Below are 17856 nucleotides of genomic sequence, written 5' to 3'. Positions count from 1 at the left end.
AAATATATGCATTTCCGATTTTAGTGCTCACTCCAAATTAATGAAAATAATTAATTAGGCGCGAAAAAGGGCGCGCCGCGCTCTAAAATTCGTTCCCCGGTCGTCAAAGAATTTGGTGCTCGCAAGTTCTTGGTACTAAAATGTTCCTTGGACATCCTAGTAACAAAATATATGGATTTCCGATTTTAGTGCTCACTTTGACAACCGGGGAACGAACTTTAGAGCGCAGCGCGCTCTTTTTCGCGCCTAATTAATTACTTTCATTAACTTGGAGTGAGCACTAAAATCGGAAATGCATATATTTTGTTACTAAGATGTCCAAGGAACATTTTAATACAAAAAACTTGAGAGCATCAAATTCTTGGACGACCGGAGAACGAACTTTAGAGCGCGGCGCGCCCTTTTTCGCGCCTAATTAATTATTTTCATTAATTTGGAGTGAGCACTAAAATCGGAAATGCATATATTTCGATACTAGGATGTCCAAGGAACATTTTAGTACGAATAACTTGGAGCACCAAATTCTTTGACGACCAGGGAACGAACTTTAGAGCGCGGCGCGCGCTCTTTCGGAACGCATACGACAGTAATACTTAAAATATGTTGTTATATTTAAAATAACGCCATAATTGAAAATGTTTTGGTTTATTTTGGAGCACTAAATTAGTACTAAAATCCCTGTGTACTTCGTTTTTCCATACGAGCTCTGTATATATTTTTTCTATTATGGGGGGGGATCCAGCTTTATATGAAGCTGGACCCCCCATTTTTTTTTTACCGCTAAACGGTTGGAGCACTAAATTTCGGACTAGGGTACTAAATTAGCACCTAATTAGCACTAAATTTTTTACCTATTCCGAACTTGATTTTCGATGGTGGGGGGTCCAGCTTCACAGACATTGCTTTTCAGTCATTAAATATTCCTGCTATTCCAACGATGCGGCGCGGCATCCGGTTGTTTCCCACCGTTGATTGCGAAGGCGTGAATATAGCGATTACATAGGAGGTACACATACCATACGCGATTCTTTAAACACGCGAGAAAAATGGGGCTATTCTTAACGTTTAACAGTTCTTTTTTTTGCGGTTTACCCACAGGTAAATCAATTCTAATCTATATTACCATCATGATATACAATCCGTTGGAAATTGCACTGATAAGAGAAGAACATGAGACATTTTGATAATATAATAATCTCGTATAATAATCTCATATAATAATCTCATTCCACTATAAGTGCGATAACTTTATGGTAATGAATTCTAATTAAACAGATAAAACATATATCTATGAGGTCACTAATGGCTATGAGGTATCTAATGGCTTGATAACCTGCTTCTTATTAGAAGGAATTATACGACATAGTAAATAATATCTCGACACATTTTGTTTCCTCTTTAAATAATAACATTTTTTTTCTAAGATGAACTATTCTAATTTATGACCAATCATATAAAATACACTAATTTTATAAATTATATTTGTTGAATTGATTTCAGATTGATATATGAAAGTCACATTTAAATAATTTTGTTACCTATAATAATTTCAACAAATTCTTTATTGACAGATATTCTTAGCATTTTTTTATCAATTGAATATTTGAAATATTTAAAGTATTTCTATTGGGTTTAATATTCAACAAAGCGTAATTTGCATCACGCTCGTCATGTAACGTTCAATATTCAGCTCGTTAGAAAGGCATGCGAGATCAGTTGTCATTGTTCCACCGATTGCCACTTACTCGACAATTCATCACGTAGCCGAACTTTCACTTTTGGCGATAGTATCGATTTAAACGCCATTCTTCCTCGGCTTTTCGACGAAAATGTATTTCCGCGCTGTTGATGTAATCCCTTCTTTTTAATGAATTTTTATAACGAATTTTATTCAACAATTCGTGATTTGCTTCGTTTCTTAGTAATTGCTATAAATATTCAACGATATTTCATGTAAAAAAATAATAGAGCAAAATATCTTTCAGGAATAAATTGCTTATGTAATTATATCTATTTTATATATAATGAGTACCGGGTGTTGCTTGACGGCAAACAAATCACTGATTCTATCGCATCAACGATAAAGAATAATGTAACAGAGCACTCGAGTGCGACCACATTATCAGATTCTTAAGTTTTATGCGTATCGGAGCATTAAATCGCTTTCCACCTAAGCACATAATTAAGGTCATATCCCATAGCGCCGTCGCGCGCGCACGTAACGTCAAGCATATTCAAGATGTATAAGCGGTTTTGCCGCACACTGACCGCTCTCTTCTTAATCCAGGACACTGTATATACGGCAACTATAAATAAGATATCTTACGAAACAAGAGTCTTGCACAGGTAAAAAACATTCCGAAATCGGGTGAAAGTGCTTGATCAAGAAAACCGTACTGCAGTGTTATTCTCCCTATGCAGATTTCTTATCAGAATTTGTGTGCAGTCGAACAATTCTGTACATTATAATCTTGCAAATTAAAAGCAAATCCATATATTTATGCTTGCAGCACACGATAGTATACAAAATAATTTGATCGTTCTTTATTCATCAAATTTCATTTTTATCATAATAAAAACTATAGAATTATCTTGTATGCGCAATCCGAAATGCGTTTCTGTAAACTTTAATTTATCTTCATATCTCTATTTGCTTCTTTTATATGATTAACTTTAGTGCATACTACGATTTTTCTAGACTATATAAAGTCTTGTGTCCACGATAGAAATCGGTCCAGATCTTGAATAAAGAAAAAATTGACCAACTGACACATTGATCATGTGACTGAATATTTCAAAAATGTAATTTATTAATTTTTTCTCTGTCCGAGATCTCGAACCGATTTCTAGCTTCGTGGACACAAGGCTGACTTCATTACAACATATTAAACATGAACGGTAAAATATGAGATCAATTTCTAATCGCAGGCATGCCTGTCTAACAATACAGTTGTATTTCTTATATGTGTATTTTGTCGATCGCACGACATACATAAATAAGGTGTCGTTGCATTTATTACCAGCCGCATTCCGACATTGTCTCGTGAATTGACGTCTATGACCTCGCCGTCTAGAAATCAAAACGTACCGCACATTAAAAAAGAAAAAAAGATTCCGACAATGTTTTATTTAACATGTCTGTTCGCTGACATTTTACGGAATTCAGAGCAAAAGTTTCACTATTCAACAAAGTTCTTCGCGATGTTTCGACCTTGCAACATACGATTAAAATCGCGCTTTTGCTTACCTCGATTCATCCTTTCATTCCAGTTAAAATAAATAATGTTGATGTTGGTGACGCGAAATTATTATTAGCCCCAGTTGTGTGTGTGTGAGATTTAAAAAATAAAATACTGTATCAGTGCACCCCTCGCCCTGATGAAGTGAACAGCATGGTTCACGAAACGTTGGCATCGTCCATGAAAGAAGACACGGTGATAACCCGCAAACCCTCTAATATAATCGAAGAAGATAACCGTGGAAGCCTCAAATGCGTAATAAAAATTATTTTTATGTTGATATTTGTTAATAAAAAGGAATATCATTTTCAATAAATATCAATACGTGGTCAAAATTTAAAAACGGAAAGATAAAGAACATATACCACGAACGCAAGATGTTTTTAGCAAAGTTTATATATTTTTAAGAATATAATTTTCTTCTTTTTAAGATACTTTTTCAAGAAGTTATTTATAATTATAATTTTTTTTAGTACACATGAAGACTACTTTAAGAGCTCATAAGATTGTTTTATGGATCCGCTTCTTTTTGTCCCTGCAACTATTTTCTAACATATGCGGCTTTCGAAAGGATCGTTAAAACACATTGTGGTGTGCCTTCAGTTTCTTGCTTGCGATGTTATTTTGCAACGAAGGAAGTCTTATGAGAACATTGTATGCTATTGTAGTGATTGTAAAGCGTATAGAAGAGAATAGTAATGAGCGTAGATATTTCTCAAAGTAACTCCTTCTTGAAATGTACCAAAAAATTTTTGAAATGTATCTATATAATATTTTCGTTGCATTCAACATCTAATCTATTTTTTGCTATTGCACTTAAAGATATTTAATAATTTAAAAGTTACTAATTCTTTCGTTCTCCAACATAGGATGTAATAAATAAATTGCCTAGTTGACTCATTTTATAGTAATAGGTCATCTCGTGTTTCGAGACTATCAAGATCAGGCTGTCATCGACTACGTTCTCTAGCGATCTGTAACCTTTGTCGATTCCTGAGAACGGCCTTGTCGATTGCCGAGGGCCTCGATACCACTACGATAACCTTCGATTGTATAGATTAACCTAATATATGGCTTGACGCGATGAATAAAACCGTACGTGTGCTTCGTCCAGTTAGCTTCTTATTCAAGATAATTAAATCCATGTTTCTACAAAAAAGAGAAATTACCTTATTTTATTTTTTTTATAACAAAGCTTTATGTTTGAACTCAGCAATCAAGTATTATAAATTTGGAGCCACAGTGTAAACAGAAACATCGAAGGAATATAAAAAATTCTTGAAATTAAATATATATTCGGTACATATTGTTTAAAAAAACAGTTCCGATGGCAAATTAAGAAATATATTACAATAATTGTGTTTTTACAAGTTTACTTAATGAAAAATATGGAGATATATATTGTATAGAATATCAATTGCTAAATAAAATATAATATGCGATACTCTTGTCATTCGATACCTAATATTCAGTTCGTTGAAAAGATTATCGTGAGGTATATTATCAAATCTATGATTAAATTGCAGAAGCATTAGGAGAACTCGTATTAGTAAATTTTATCGTAATGCACATCACCATTCTAGTCTGAAGAATCTTAACGTGTTTCATAATATTTGCGAGAAAGATTATGAGATGATGATGATGATACGCACAGCTGTTGGATTACAGCAGACGTATTTGGTTAATGCTCGTCGCACTGTATCACTGAAAGCCATATATCTTATTTATCAATAGCATATCGAGTATAACGTGACAGGGTTGAGTGCGATTTCAAGAACTAACTAAATGTCGTTTAACCTTTTTGAGATGAAAGGGTTCTAATAAATGCAATTTTAATGCTATTTAACATCAGGAGAATTTTATCTTGGATGTTAAACTATTATATAGTATTTCATATCCATATCGGCTCATGTCTCTGCAAGTTAAGTCGAAATACATTTTATATATACAGTATATTATATATACAGGGTGTCCCAGAATGATCGCATTTCCGGACGTATTCTTGAGGTAATTTTGAGACGAAAATCCTAATACGAAAATGTCGAGACTACAATAATTTTTTAAATTATAAGTTAACTTTAAATGTTTATAAGTAAAAAACCATTTTACTTTTATAGCCTCTATTATTATTTCTGGATTCTTTTGAACATTCTAGGACGAAAATCTTAATACGAAAATATCGAGGGAGGCTATTTCTAATTACACACTATCTTTAACCAATTCAATTTAAATAATTCAAAAATTATTGTAGCCTCGACATTTTTGCATTAGGATTTTCGTCTTAAAATTACATCAAGAATACGTTCTTAAGAGGAAATGCGGTCATTCTGGGACACCCTGTATATTTGATTATTTCTCTAAAAACAAGACAAGAAGAGTCATTAATAATGCGAAATCGTTAGTCATTCTAATAAAATAATTATCTTTTTTTTTTCTGTAGAACGGATTGGTTGTACTAAAAAATTTTATTAGTTTTATTCGGAATAGGATAATTTTTATTTTTGTTCCATCTCATTAAATTACATTTTTAATTATTTTACTTTGGTTAAATACGATTTTTGTTATTGCATGCAGACATTAATGTTTGAAAGTTTATAAAAAAGTTTAGCTTATGAATAATTTGGTCAAACATTTCTTTTGGTCTGCTATGCGCTAATTAACAATAGGTAAAAACTTTCAACAGATCTGAAATTTACTTCTATGACAACTAAACTGTTTTCTTCTTTTAGAGAAGCATATACTTCGAGTACGAAACTTGTAATTAATTCCGGCGGTTAAGTACTGAAAATATCTCATTAACAAAGAGAGAGATTACGGCGAAAGAAACTGATAATTTCATCTCGTTAACGTCATATGATTATCTGTATAAGATATTAGATTGCCTTATTATATTGATATCATTATTATGAAATATTAACAGTCCATAACACTGCGAATAAGGTCGCGAGATATCTTTGTCGTGCCGTAATATTATCATCACCAATAGTATCATTCGTTATTTATCGCTGACGTTTATTTTCCGCAAGTGCAGTGCAATGAAATTTATATGATGAAATTATCTTGGTGAAAGTAAATGATTTATAAGCATACAGGTTCTAAAGAGATATGCAAGAAAATTAAGTAGGACACTTCTCGATCGAAATAAGATTCGTAGAAAACAAACTTTTAATATTTATAGAAGAGCGCATTTGCAACACTTGTTGATGTAACTGAAAGAGTTGATGACGAAATGCGCTGCACATAATACCTACTGTATCAGATTATGATTCGTATTACAACGAATCAAGTTTAATACTGATTATAAAATTCGAAAATTTGAGAGGTGTATTGTACTAAGCGTTTTATTTTTCTTCTTTTTTTTCGCGTTATGTTTGTAATCGCATAAACCTGACAAATTGATATGTTTCCTTGTTACAGATATGGCACAAGCAATGTTTCAAGTGTCAGGGCTGCGGTATGACCCTGAATATGCGGACGTACAAGGGTTTCAACAAACAGCCATATTGCGAGGCGTAAGTAGGAACGTTATACATGTTTTGGTATTTAATTTCTTGTTTACGTGATCGTATACTTCTCATGCCTCTGACGAAATTCGCGTTCCATTTTATTGCAGAAAGAAAGTTGACCCGTGAAAACTGCTGTCTGTGAGTCGGACTGTTTGTCGCGTTCTCTTTTTTTCAGTCGCATAATAAGCTGCTTTACGCAACCAAATTAATCGCGGTACTTAACACTTGTTGGCATTGCCTGGAAAAACCCTAATAGAGCATAAAAAGTGAACAAGATTATTTTTTAGTATTTTGCATTCTACATTGTAGAGCTAATATTGACTGTTTTTATATGTTTTATTTTATGATTATTGTCACATAATATTTTAATTTGAACCGATTTCAATTTCACCAGTTCAGCATATCATATTTCTATCCTTGTTTAGTTAATTTAAGAACATACGAATTATCTTCATAATTACTGACTTGAGAAGAAACATGCTGTTCTCTTCCCGCATTTTGAGCACCATAAACGTCGTCTTCGTGTAGCTCCGAGTAGGATCCAACACATTAAATGTTTATTCAAGATTCTTAAACGCGCAATTTTATTTCGTTGTACGTTGTGAGTACGCTTGGCACTCATGGGAAGGGAAATGCAACATTGATGTTGGCGATGCTAATGGCACACGCACGTGTCTCGCGGGCTCCTCGATCCTGCATGCGCGCGTAGCAATAACGCGACGTTTAATATCCGGTGAACAACGGGCCGAAGTCTCGCGAGAAGAGCATACGAGAGGAAAATAGCCGCTCGTTCGTTCGTTCGCGCGATTGCGAATCTCTGATAGTTAAACGTATACCATTGCAGGCATGTCGACGCAGCGAAAGCGCACGACCGAGCGTTCATGTGGCCGAGTATGAGCATCTTTTTGAGATTTTGTCAGATTATGTGGGATCCAACGAGAACAAACCTTTTTCACGGCTAAATGATCATGCAATATTTTATATATGCTGGTGGAACTAATGCCTAAGGTTGTCTCAATCTCACAGTATGTCACATGACGATCTTGCATTATTAGTTTTTGCACAGCATCAATGTTTTCTGACACAACAACTGATTTTGGACGACCTTCACGACTTTCGTCGATGAGCGAACGGCGACCACGATTAAATTCGTTATACCAGCGTTTCACAGTGGCAAAGGATGGGGCTTTATCGCCAAAAGTGGAAGTAAGTTGATCGATGCACTCCTGTCTTGATAATCCACGTCGAAAGTCGTAATAAATTGTTGCACGAAAATTTTCACGAGTTCCATTTTTTCGCTGAGACAATTTTCAAGTGACTGTAAACAATACAAATCGCGCTCAAATAACAAAACGTTCTGAAGAAGGTTATGGTCAAAAATGTCAAACTTTCTAGTGGAAACGTCAAATGGCACCTGACAACACTCAGTGTTGCCAAGGATCAAAATATAAGTAGTGCCCCTCGTAGATAATACACGGCTGTCGTGCCTCCTCCACCGGAGGATCCTCCTTTCGGGCGCAGCGAGGACTTTTAAAACCGCGTGTGTCCTTTTACACATCGCCGGTAGCGTAACGCTTCACATAAGCTCCGCTTCGTCCTGCTCACAGTGCTCGCATGAAATCGCCATGCAGAATAAAAATCATTTTCTACGCCTAGAGTCAACTATTCCGTTCCGTAGTGACGTTTCGCGTGTCTACTCGTCTCGCAAATTAAACGCGCTTTCATTCAAATGAAGAATTAAACTGGAAAGCGACGGTATGTTACCGTCTACGTTTGAATGCATTACTTGACATTTTCTTCAATTGTTAACGGTGACTATCAAAGTAATAATAAAAATTCTAGGTGATGTATTCATGTATTTATACACTAAAACATATATCCATCTATATTAGAAATAAATTCAAACGCACTTTTAAGCAGGAAAATGCATTTCAAATTGAATATAATGAGTTGTTTGAGAGACCATGCTTGATCAAAGCAACGTAATAACTGATCGACGAAAACCAGTTCTGTCGCGGATATTCCTATTCCACTTAATTTTATAGTTTTGATATAACGATGTGTAAACATATACATATACTTGTATGACAAAACGGTTATACATTAGCTTTTAATTAATATCGAATGATGGATGAATATTCCTCATCGTTATTTTGCTTCATCATAATAAGAAAAATAAGCCGTTACTTATTTTGAGAAATACGATAAAGTATTGGACTAATCACTGGGACGTTAATAGCAATGACTAAGAGATTTCGTCTTGCGACAACCCTTTACTTATTTCAATAAAACCTGTAATAATTATAAATTAACTTTCCTGTCGCAATCAAAGTGCTGTCTTGAACGAAGCAAGAAAAATTATGATTCAAGCCCGTGAAAGTTTTATGAGATAAGACGAAGAAAAAACGTGTAAAGAAAACCGTAGCGATAACGTTTATCTTAATCAGGATTTCGAGTCTCGTGTTAAGTGTAAGACATTCATCATGATTTGAAAGTATAAATTAGAATCGTTGGGCGACACAACGAAAGTAACTTGGCGTTGCGGTTAATTTCGTGACCCCGACGGATATTAATTGTACTATTTTTATACAATAGGAGATCCCGAGAGGAAGCGTGTAAAAGTTTCTAACGTTTTCCTGCGATAACCTCCTGACATCTTTTTATCTTTTTTTTATCGTTTGTTGTTCGTTAACGGAACGATCTTTTTTATTATACTTATCGATTACAAATAAAAATACACATTACTCTAACAGTATATTTTAAAATAAAATTTACGAACCAAATTTACAAAAATTCCAAATAATTATTATATATTTTTGAGATAATTAATCTTCTTTTGTGATTATGATAGAGATTAAATTATTTTGATAACGCGTTAGAGGATCACTTGCATTTAATTTCTTGTATCTCAATCTTTGTAATTCAATTTATTGTTGACGATAATCGAATGCACTATGGTTTTCTCTCTGTGCGCCTTCGTCTTTTCATATCGGTATGCCACGTTGCACCAAGAGATACGTCCGTGACTCGTACAGTATTCCGGTTGTGCATCGCGATGACGAAATCTCTGAGTCGCGATTCGAATCTGCATTTCTCTCTTCTTACGTACGGACTTCTCTTCAGCACTTATATGGCATATAATATGCTTCGTAATGACAAGTAATTCGTTCGAGACACTTCAATCCTTTTCTCGCCGAGAAAGCGTCATCCGATATATTCACAAAAGGAGAACACGAATGCGTAAACTACAAATGGAGAAAAGTATTTGATTGATCACAGAGTTGAAAGATCACTAAACAGGATACAACTATTTACAATTTAAAATTAATTTGATAAATTATTGCAAGTTTTATTCAGAAATTTCGAAGCAGAGTTTCTGCTTATTTTTTAATATTGAAACATTATATGTCATGTTTTACATTAATCACGCTTTAAAATATGAAATAAAATTTAAACTTCAAAGTAAACATACTGTGATTTATCACACAAATTACACGTTATGTTATGAATTATTAAATTTCAAGCTATGAGCGTTTTCGAAAGATACAACTTTTCGATAATTAACTTGGACCTATTATGTCTCATTTTAAGCATCTCACATAGATGGTCGTTGCATTTTATCACTTAGAAAGTTGCTTACTTGACGTAAAGCCGCATTTATTATCTGCTTGAGACATTTGCCTTCATTGAAATTGATTAAAGAAAATGGGCACAAAGTCAACGACACTATGCGGATAATGCCTCATCGAAAGAATTTTGTATTCCGCGTACAGCAAGCGGGGTATGTATCAGCGATGCGTGTCGAATCAGATGATGTACTGAATAAGTAAAACCGAACACGTATGAGCTGCGAGATTCATTCATTCGTCTGGTTTCCCCCTTATATCTCTCCCTTATACCATAATTTTATCTTTCTCGCTCATTATCTTTCCCCTATGCGAACTAACCTCAATCTATTCTTAATTTATTTTTACTCTCACATTCTGTGCAATTGTATAGTTATTAATTCCTTCGCACTCTTTCAAATGTATAACTGAAATTGGAAATTTATACTTATAAAAATGAATTGTATGAAACAGTTTATTTAGGTATTTATATTTAATGATATAATTTTATAATTTAAATGAAAATGTTTTCATTCATGTTAATTATGTTTTAAAAGCAAGTTTCTTATTGAAATAATTTTTTATCCAAGTTCTGAATCGCTACTACATTTTTTATGTTACTTCCAAATACAATATAGAAAAACCAGTGATTCTTTTATACTGTTTTAATTTTCTAAAAAAATACGTGTAATACATTCTCAAATATAATAGCGATTAAGTATCGTGTATAAATAAAATAAATTTTTACTCTTTGAGAAACTTTTAGAGTGAATCTCACTTTGAAGATTGAAATCTCACTCTTAAAGATTAAAAATTAAGCTACTCTTTTTTGAGACTCATTTTTCACTCTTCAGAATGAGATTTCAATTTCACTTCAAAGAATTTAGAGAGTATATAATCGTGCCTTGCGTTATTTCAAATATATGCCATTTTAATAAAATATATAATACATAAAACATTTAACAATTTAAAAGTATTTTCGTACATACACAAAATTTTATAAATTGAATATTTGTTTTATACTGCAACTACTAGATATAATCAACTTAATAGTAATTACTATATTGCAGCATAATTTAACAATTTTGAGCATTAAATGATAATTGTAAACATTTTTAGTACATCTCGTTAATTCTTATACTCATCTCGTTAATTCTTATATTCATTTCGTTAATTCTTACATTTTTATCTCCCTTTTCACCTTTACTTAAGGCAATTCGTTACAAGTGCAGCCGAGTGTGATTTGAGATTAATTAAAAATTTTGTTTCGTGCAGTTCGTCTAGTCGAGGTTTCAAAGAGGAGTATTGCGAATTAAGTAAAGTGGTCTCTTCACGGATATAACGTTATACGATTAAAACACGTGTTCCGGACACTCTTAGCACATATATGCGTGTTTCGCCGACAGGCTATACATATACGTCGAATTAAGCGCTCTACCGGATAGTAAAAGAGAACACGTGTGGAGACCTGCTTGTGCATTTTTTTTCAGTCTGCCTTTCCTTCACATTTGCGTTCCTCCTTTAGTTTTGCCATATCGTGGGCGCGAATACGAAAGTATACTTTCTTTAAATAGAATTTTTCTATTCCAAGCTTATATTTTTTCCAGATAAGTTAAAAATGAAACATTTATGCAAGAAAATTCCGGTCAACTTTTTATTAAAAGCATTGACTTGTTTGTTAAAAAATTTATGTTTGAGAAAAAGCGCGATTTTTCTTCAGACATTCTGTTGCTAAGCAGTCTTTCTTTCTTCGCTGTATAATTTTCTCATCTTTTTTGCGTTGTATATTATTTTTACATGTAGTGTGTCATATCTTCCAAAATTTTAATAAAGTACGAATGATATCATCCACGACTGTTTGTTGGTTCACTGCGAATGACTCATTTCCTTCAACGATAATCGTTTCTATTTAGTGGATGTAACTTGCTTAAATCGCACCGCAATCCTATATGTATACTTAACTACAAATTAGTAATATTTTCCTTGATTCATAAAAGGAGAAAGGTTACGTTGAATCATTGCATGAATAGAAAATAAATTATACATTTATCTTTTAATCTAACGCATGTATTAATTTTGAAGAAAAGACAAATCGTTTTTTATGTGTACAGTCACGTTTAAATCGTCTTATATTTTCATAATTGCGAAACTTTCTTAAATTAATCATATGATTTAGAATATGCAAAAAATAAATTGCTATATCATTTTGTACGCGTATAGTTTATAAAATTTTGTTACCTTGGTATATTTTTGACAAAACTGCTTTTCGCGAATTTCATATTTCAGTATTTCTGTCAGCTTAATCCAAACTCGCGTAGCATCGTATAACACCAAAATATATTCGAGTTTCTATAACAGTGAACTTCCTGCAACAAAATATTGCTGCCTCGTTATTTTTTTGATATCAGAAGAGAGATTATTTTTCGCTTTTGAAAGGACTGTGTTTTATTTAGCATTTCATCAGAAATTTTTGTAATCCAATATTTTTTATAAAAATATCTACTTTGACTTTAACTGTTATCATTTATTATTTTTATTAATTAATTTTATTAATTTAATCTACTGCTTTTTGTATCGATTTGATTTTCCTTTATGGTGCATACATATGTCTTTTATACTTTATTTTCACATTTTATGTTCTTATATTTTTTGTATAACTATGGATTTTTAAGTATTTATTTTAAAATATATATTTAAATTTATTGTTCAACACATTTATTATATTTTCACATTTTAGTTATAATATTTGAATATATTTGGGAAAGTGGGATGACTGGTTTTAACAAAGTGTAATGTAATGCATAAACGTGCCCATGCCGAATCTCATTTGGCAGTCGTTTGCCTCGACGGCGAGCAGATGGAACAGGAAACGCCGCCGCCTGTCACGTCGTACTTTTAGCTTCGAACAATTTAACAGCTAGTCGTAAAGGGGTGCCCAGCCTAGCGTGGCCTGTCTGCATGTCTACGGTGAACCGACCTTGTCCCACAATGCATCCACCTCTGGACCCCGTTGTCACTGCGGGCGTATGAAATTTTTGCATTACATTATACGGAGTAACGTACGCACCATATGCACCGATTTCCATCGCTCACGGTAGAAATCCGCGATTAAAAGCAAATCACGAACGCATTTGCATCCGGTATTTATCTCCTCTGCGTAACAACGTGCAATTTATGCGAATCGTGCAAAATGAGTAGCATGTAAATTTCCAGCACGAAATATCGAAAGTGAGTGCGTAAATTAAAACTTTGCATAAATTAAGTACTTGCATGAGATTCGCGTTATTACGTCGGAAAGGGAGAGTAGCTAGATTCTTTTCAACACGACAGCCTTTTCTTTTTTATTAGACTGAATAATGCAAAACGCCGAGCATCGTGTTACGTTGAGAAGTAGTCTTGAAAGCAAAGATCCATAACGTATGATCTTTATATATCCTTACAAATATAGATTATCAGAGAAAAAAATTCTAAACAGTCAGTTTCATTGTTTTAAACGTTTTAAACGTCGAAAATGAAAAAAGTACATTGAACTTTCGTGAGGCAATTTTCTATTGAGAAAATAATATCTCTATTGAAAGGTTAACATTTTCAAGCAGAATAGCCCACTCATATTATGCCTGTTTATGAGAAGCGTATAATTTTCTGCAAATTAATTAAATTACAAAATAATTGCCGATTACACGATATGAGTTATATTTCTTAATCGAATAAATTGTAGATTACAAACAAGCGCCTAATTTCGCCAATATCAGTTAAATTTAAGTTAATTTACGTTCCATTTTTATTGTGATTATATAAATTATTATGACATAATAATATAAATAATTATATGAAATATTTTACTACATATATTTAAATTATTTGAAGAGTCGTATATTGTGTATTTAAAAAAAGATAAATGTTTTTTATACATATATTGTATATAAATGTTTTTGTATTTAAAAAATATTTTTTTTAGAGATATAATAAGAGGATTAGAAAAGAACAAACATTATGGTACTTTTACGAGGCTTACAATTCGTAATGCGTATCTTTTCCGGGCGTTTTCTGCTCTTTGTCTCGGCCTTCGTGAGAATTTCTAGAATGCGGACACAGTTACGGCTTCGTTTTGTCGTCACGATTGACGTGCAGCAAGTTCCGAAGCCATCTGAGATTTAACCGCAGTAACGGAACCCAATAGACCCGCCCTGAAATTTCTCCTGCGGCAAGAAACATTGCGAGACTTCATGAACTTTGTGCGCATCGATGTAATATTGTACGTAATCACTCTCACGAGAAATGTGGTTTTGTGAGTCTTGCATTTGCTGCCATTTATCCCACTTCTCTGTTTGTACTGAGAAACACTTTATGAAACTTTATATAAGGTCGATAACATACAATTTAGATGTGGAAATCCTTGGTTTTCGAATCAGGATAAATAACATTCGAATATAAAGATAAAATATATTTTTAATATATGTAATTAATATTAAATGCAATTAATATTGAATTTCATCTCTTGCAAATCTATTAATGGTATAAATGCATGCGTTAACTTGGCAGATATATTAAAAGAAAATTAGGAAAAATTGAATTTATGTTTAAGAAATTTGTAATAAATAATTATAAAATAAATTAATACAATAAAATTTTGAGATTCTAAATAATTCTAGACGATTCAGTAAAAAAAATGGTTTTAAGTATTTTAAGAAAGGAGACAAGTTTACATATAAGAGCTTCGTAAATCATAAAATATTCGATGTTTAAATTTGTTCATATTATCACATTGGATGAGTCTTTAAACTTTAATGCTAATGTAAGTAATGTGTTTAATATGTATAGTAATGTGCATGTTTAAATATTCGTTTATCAAGCGGTATTATGATTCTTGGCCGTAATTTATCAGTACCATCTCGCTGCTGCTATTTGACCGGTGTGATAATCAGGTGCAACAGATGTTATCCTCTCCAATACATTGGTGATACTTACATATATAATATTCAATAAATCAAGCATGCAGGATCGTGTGACGCAGTTAAGTAATCTGAAGAAGCTTCATTGAACAATAATATATGTTATGAGAGATATATATACCTAAATTTCTGTCGCTCCGTAATTTGATTAGTATTTACAATGCCATTGATAAATATTAACTTGAATGCCATTTTGTTCGTATTGTATTCTCGAAAGAGTATATAATTATTGTATCACACACACATTTAATGCATTAAATTCGGCCACGTACGTTGGAGTAAGATAGATCTTTTTTAAATGAATATTTATTGTATTGCGTATCAGATGCGTTATGATCTTACGAGTGATTTAATTATTTTAAATTTATGCTCTGACGAAATGCTTGTTATTTTATTCGCGCCATATATTATGTTGGCAAATTCTCACATTTTCTGCTTAATTGTAAGATATGCCCTGAGTGCGTCAGAAAAATTCGATAAATATTACGGACATACATCACAGTACGTAGACAAGCGTTTGTTAAGAGATTAGTCATCGTACATATACGTATGTGGTTAAATGATTCGATGAATCACTTCGTTGCGCATTAATCGTGGTCGTGATGTAGTCCGTAGAGTTAATCTCTGCGAAAAAAATCATACAATCATATATATATTTATAAATTTTTATTGAAAATCTTAAAAAAAATTTGTTTTATTGATAGGATCATTTAAACGCATACATTAAATCATAAATTTTAATTTTTAATATTTCGCAAGTAGATCATTCTTAAAAAAATATTGTTTTTAATTAAATGTGATAATGACATAGAAATATGTATTTAACATTTAGAAACTCATGCTTTTTTATTCAATCCGTTGGCCAATCTTTAATTATAACTCTATATCATATTTAAATTTCCGTTGAGCTATCTGAAAAAAATTGCGAGAACGTATTATTTTTATCTCGTATCTATCTATTATATTATTATCTGTATTTGCCGTATAACAATTGGAAACGTGCAATAGAGTCGCACGAGAAGACACGGGCCGTATTGTTTTCCAATTTTCTTTCGTTTGTGGCCGTTCTCAACATTATTTTTAGTGAACTTCCTCTTTTTCCACGCTAAATTCAAGGAACTCGGATGCGCATCGGTCGACAAGATAATTCTTCCTCCCTGGGCACGTAACAATGCCTATCCCTCGTCTTTTCTGAACAAAGAGAGTCAAGAGTGCATGCCTATTATTCGTGTACGGTGCGCCGGAGTATTACGTAATCGTGCGGCGTGGCACAATTACCGGGTCAGACAACGCGGCCGTATATGGGAAACGAAGTCGTGACACAAATCTCGATTGCGTTTCATGTATACGCCGGTTAATTCTCGCGCGTTATACGATTTATACAATTTACTTTCGATAATTATTTCAGATACATGGTCCAAAATACGGCTAATTAATGCCATAAAAAATGTAATTACTAAAAATAGATTTATTTAAAGAGAAAGAATAGTCTTGCAGTTTCATTTAATTTGTAATATGACAAATATTTTTACGCGTAAAAAATAATAAATTAAAAATTATAAATTTTACGTACATACACACAAAAAAAAATATTCTGCCATTTAGCGGTTCCGTGTTGTCAGGATTTTGAGAATGTCAGAGAATTTTCCATTTATATATGACCTCAAGAGGATACTCTACAAAATAAAGAAATTTCGTATAACCCTAAAGTACTGGATTTATAGAATTGCGATCCTCTCAATACTAGAAGAATGTCTTGCATGTAGTGACATGCACGCGTACTACTGTAGCACGTAAATGACAAATCTCTTTTAACAAGTAAGCGTGCCGCTAGTATTTTGTGTATCCTTTTATTTCAAAAGGCTATTCGAGTTATTATAATATTATAGAATTTTCTATAGAGGAATTTATTTTTGATCATAGCTCATATGTCCTCATTTTTATAGATGAATACATGTTATATAATAAATACACGCACCTGATTAATATAAGATTAATGTAAGATTTTTTGCTTAGAGGAAATGCTAAGAGGAATTCCCCGCTTATCGACAGAATATTTTTTTTGGGTGTATATATGCACTTTTAGTACGTAAAGCGTGATAGAATATACATAGAAAGTTGCAACAGGTAACGGGTTAATGTACCGGAATTTTCAATTATCAACACTATGCTAAGCGTTTCCTTAATTGCGTCAGTACCGGCATTTTTAATACGGATCGCAATACGATACTATCGATACGTTCACGCATGTCACTGAAATTGCATTCTCACGCGTGTCATTTACTGCAGGCGTACGTATCGTTATGCGTTCACACACCGATTTCTATCTCGTTAAATAAGCACCGGACAGTTACCTATGCCGTGATTAAATCGGTCGAGTTCCTAACCAGGAGGTTTCTATCGAATTTCACTCGGTTACCGATTGATTAATAATTATCCTTATTTTATGTTAACACGCGTCATATATATATATATATACAGGGTGTTTCCAAATTAAATGGCAAAACTTCGGGAGCGTGTAGAGGAGTAAAAAACTAAGAAAAAAAGTCCTATA

At 32.9% G+C, this 17856-nt stretch overlaps 1 protein-coding gene and 1 pseudogene across 2 annotated transcripts in view; one reads left to right on the top strand and one right to left on the bottom strand.

The window, feature by feature from the left end:
* The window catches only part of LOC108723272 (LIM and SH3 domain protein Lasp), a 40362-nt gene that overhangs the window by 16491 nt on the left and 6015 nt on the right, over positions 1 to 17856 (top strand). For both annotated transcript variants that reach the window (XM_018448866.1, XM_018448865.1), the window contains one exon: positions 6657 to 6751. In XM_018448866.1, the coding sequence (XP_018304368.1) occupies positions 6657 to 6751 (95 nt within the window). The remainder of the gene's footprint in view (positions 1 to 6656; positions 6752 to 17856) is intronic.
* On the bottom strand, positions 13216 to 14593 carry LOC108723275 (uncharacterized; annotated as a pseudogene).

Source organism: Mycetomoellerius zeteki, unplaced genomic scaffold (genome assembly GCF_001594055.1).
Source record: "Mycetomoellerius zeteki isolate Tzet28-1 unplaced genomic scaffold, Tzet1.0 scaffold228, whole genome shotgun sequence".
In the NCBI taxonomy this organism is placed as follows: Eukaryota; Metazoa; Arthropoda; class Insecta; order Hymenoptera; family Formicidae; genus Mycetomoellerius; species Mycetomoellerius zeteki.
The sequence above is the reverse complement of the archived record's forward strand: the minus strand, read 5'-3'. Positions and strand labels throughout refer to the sequence as shown.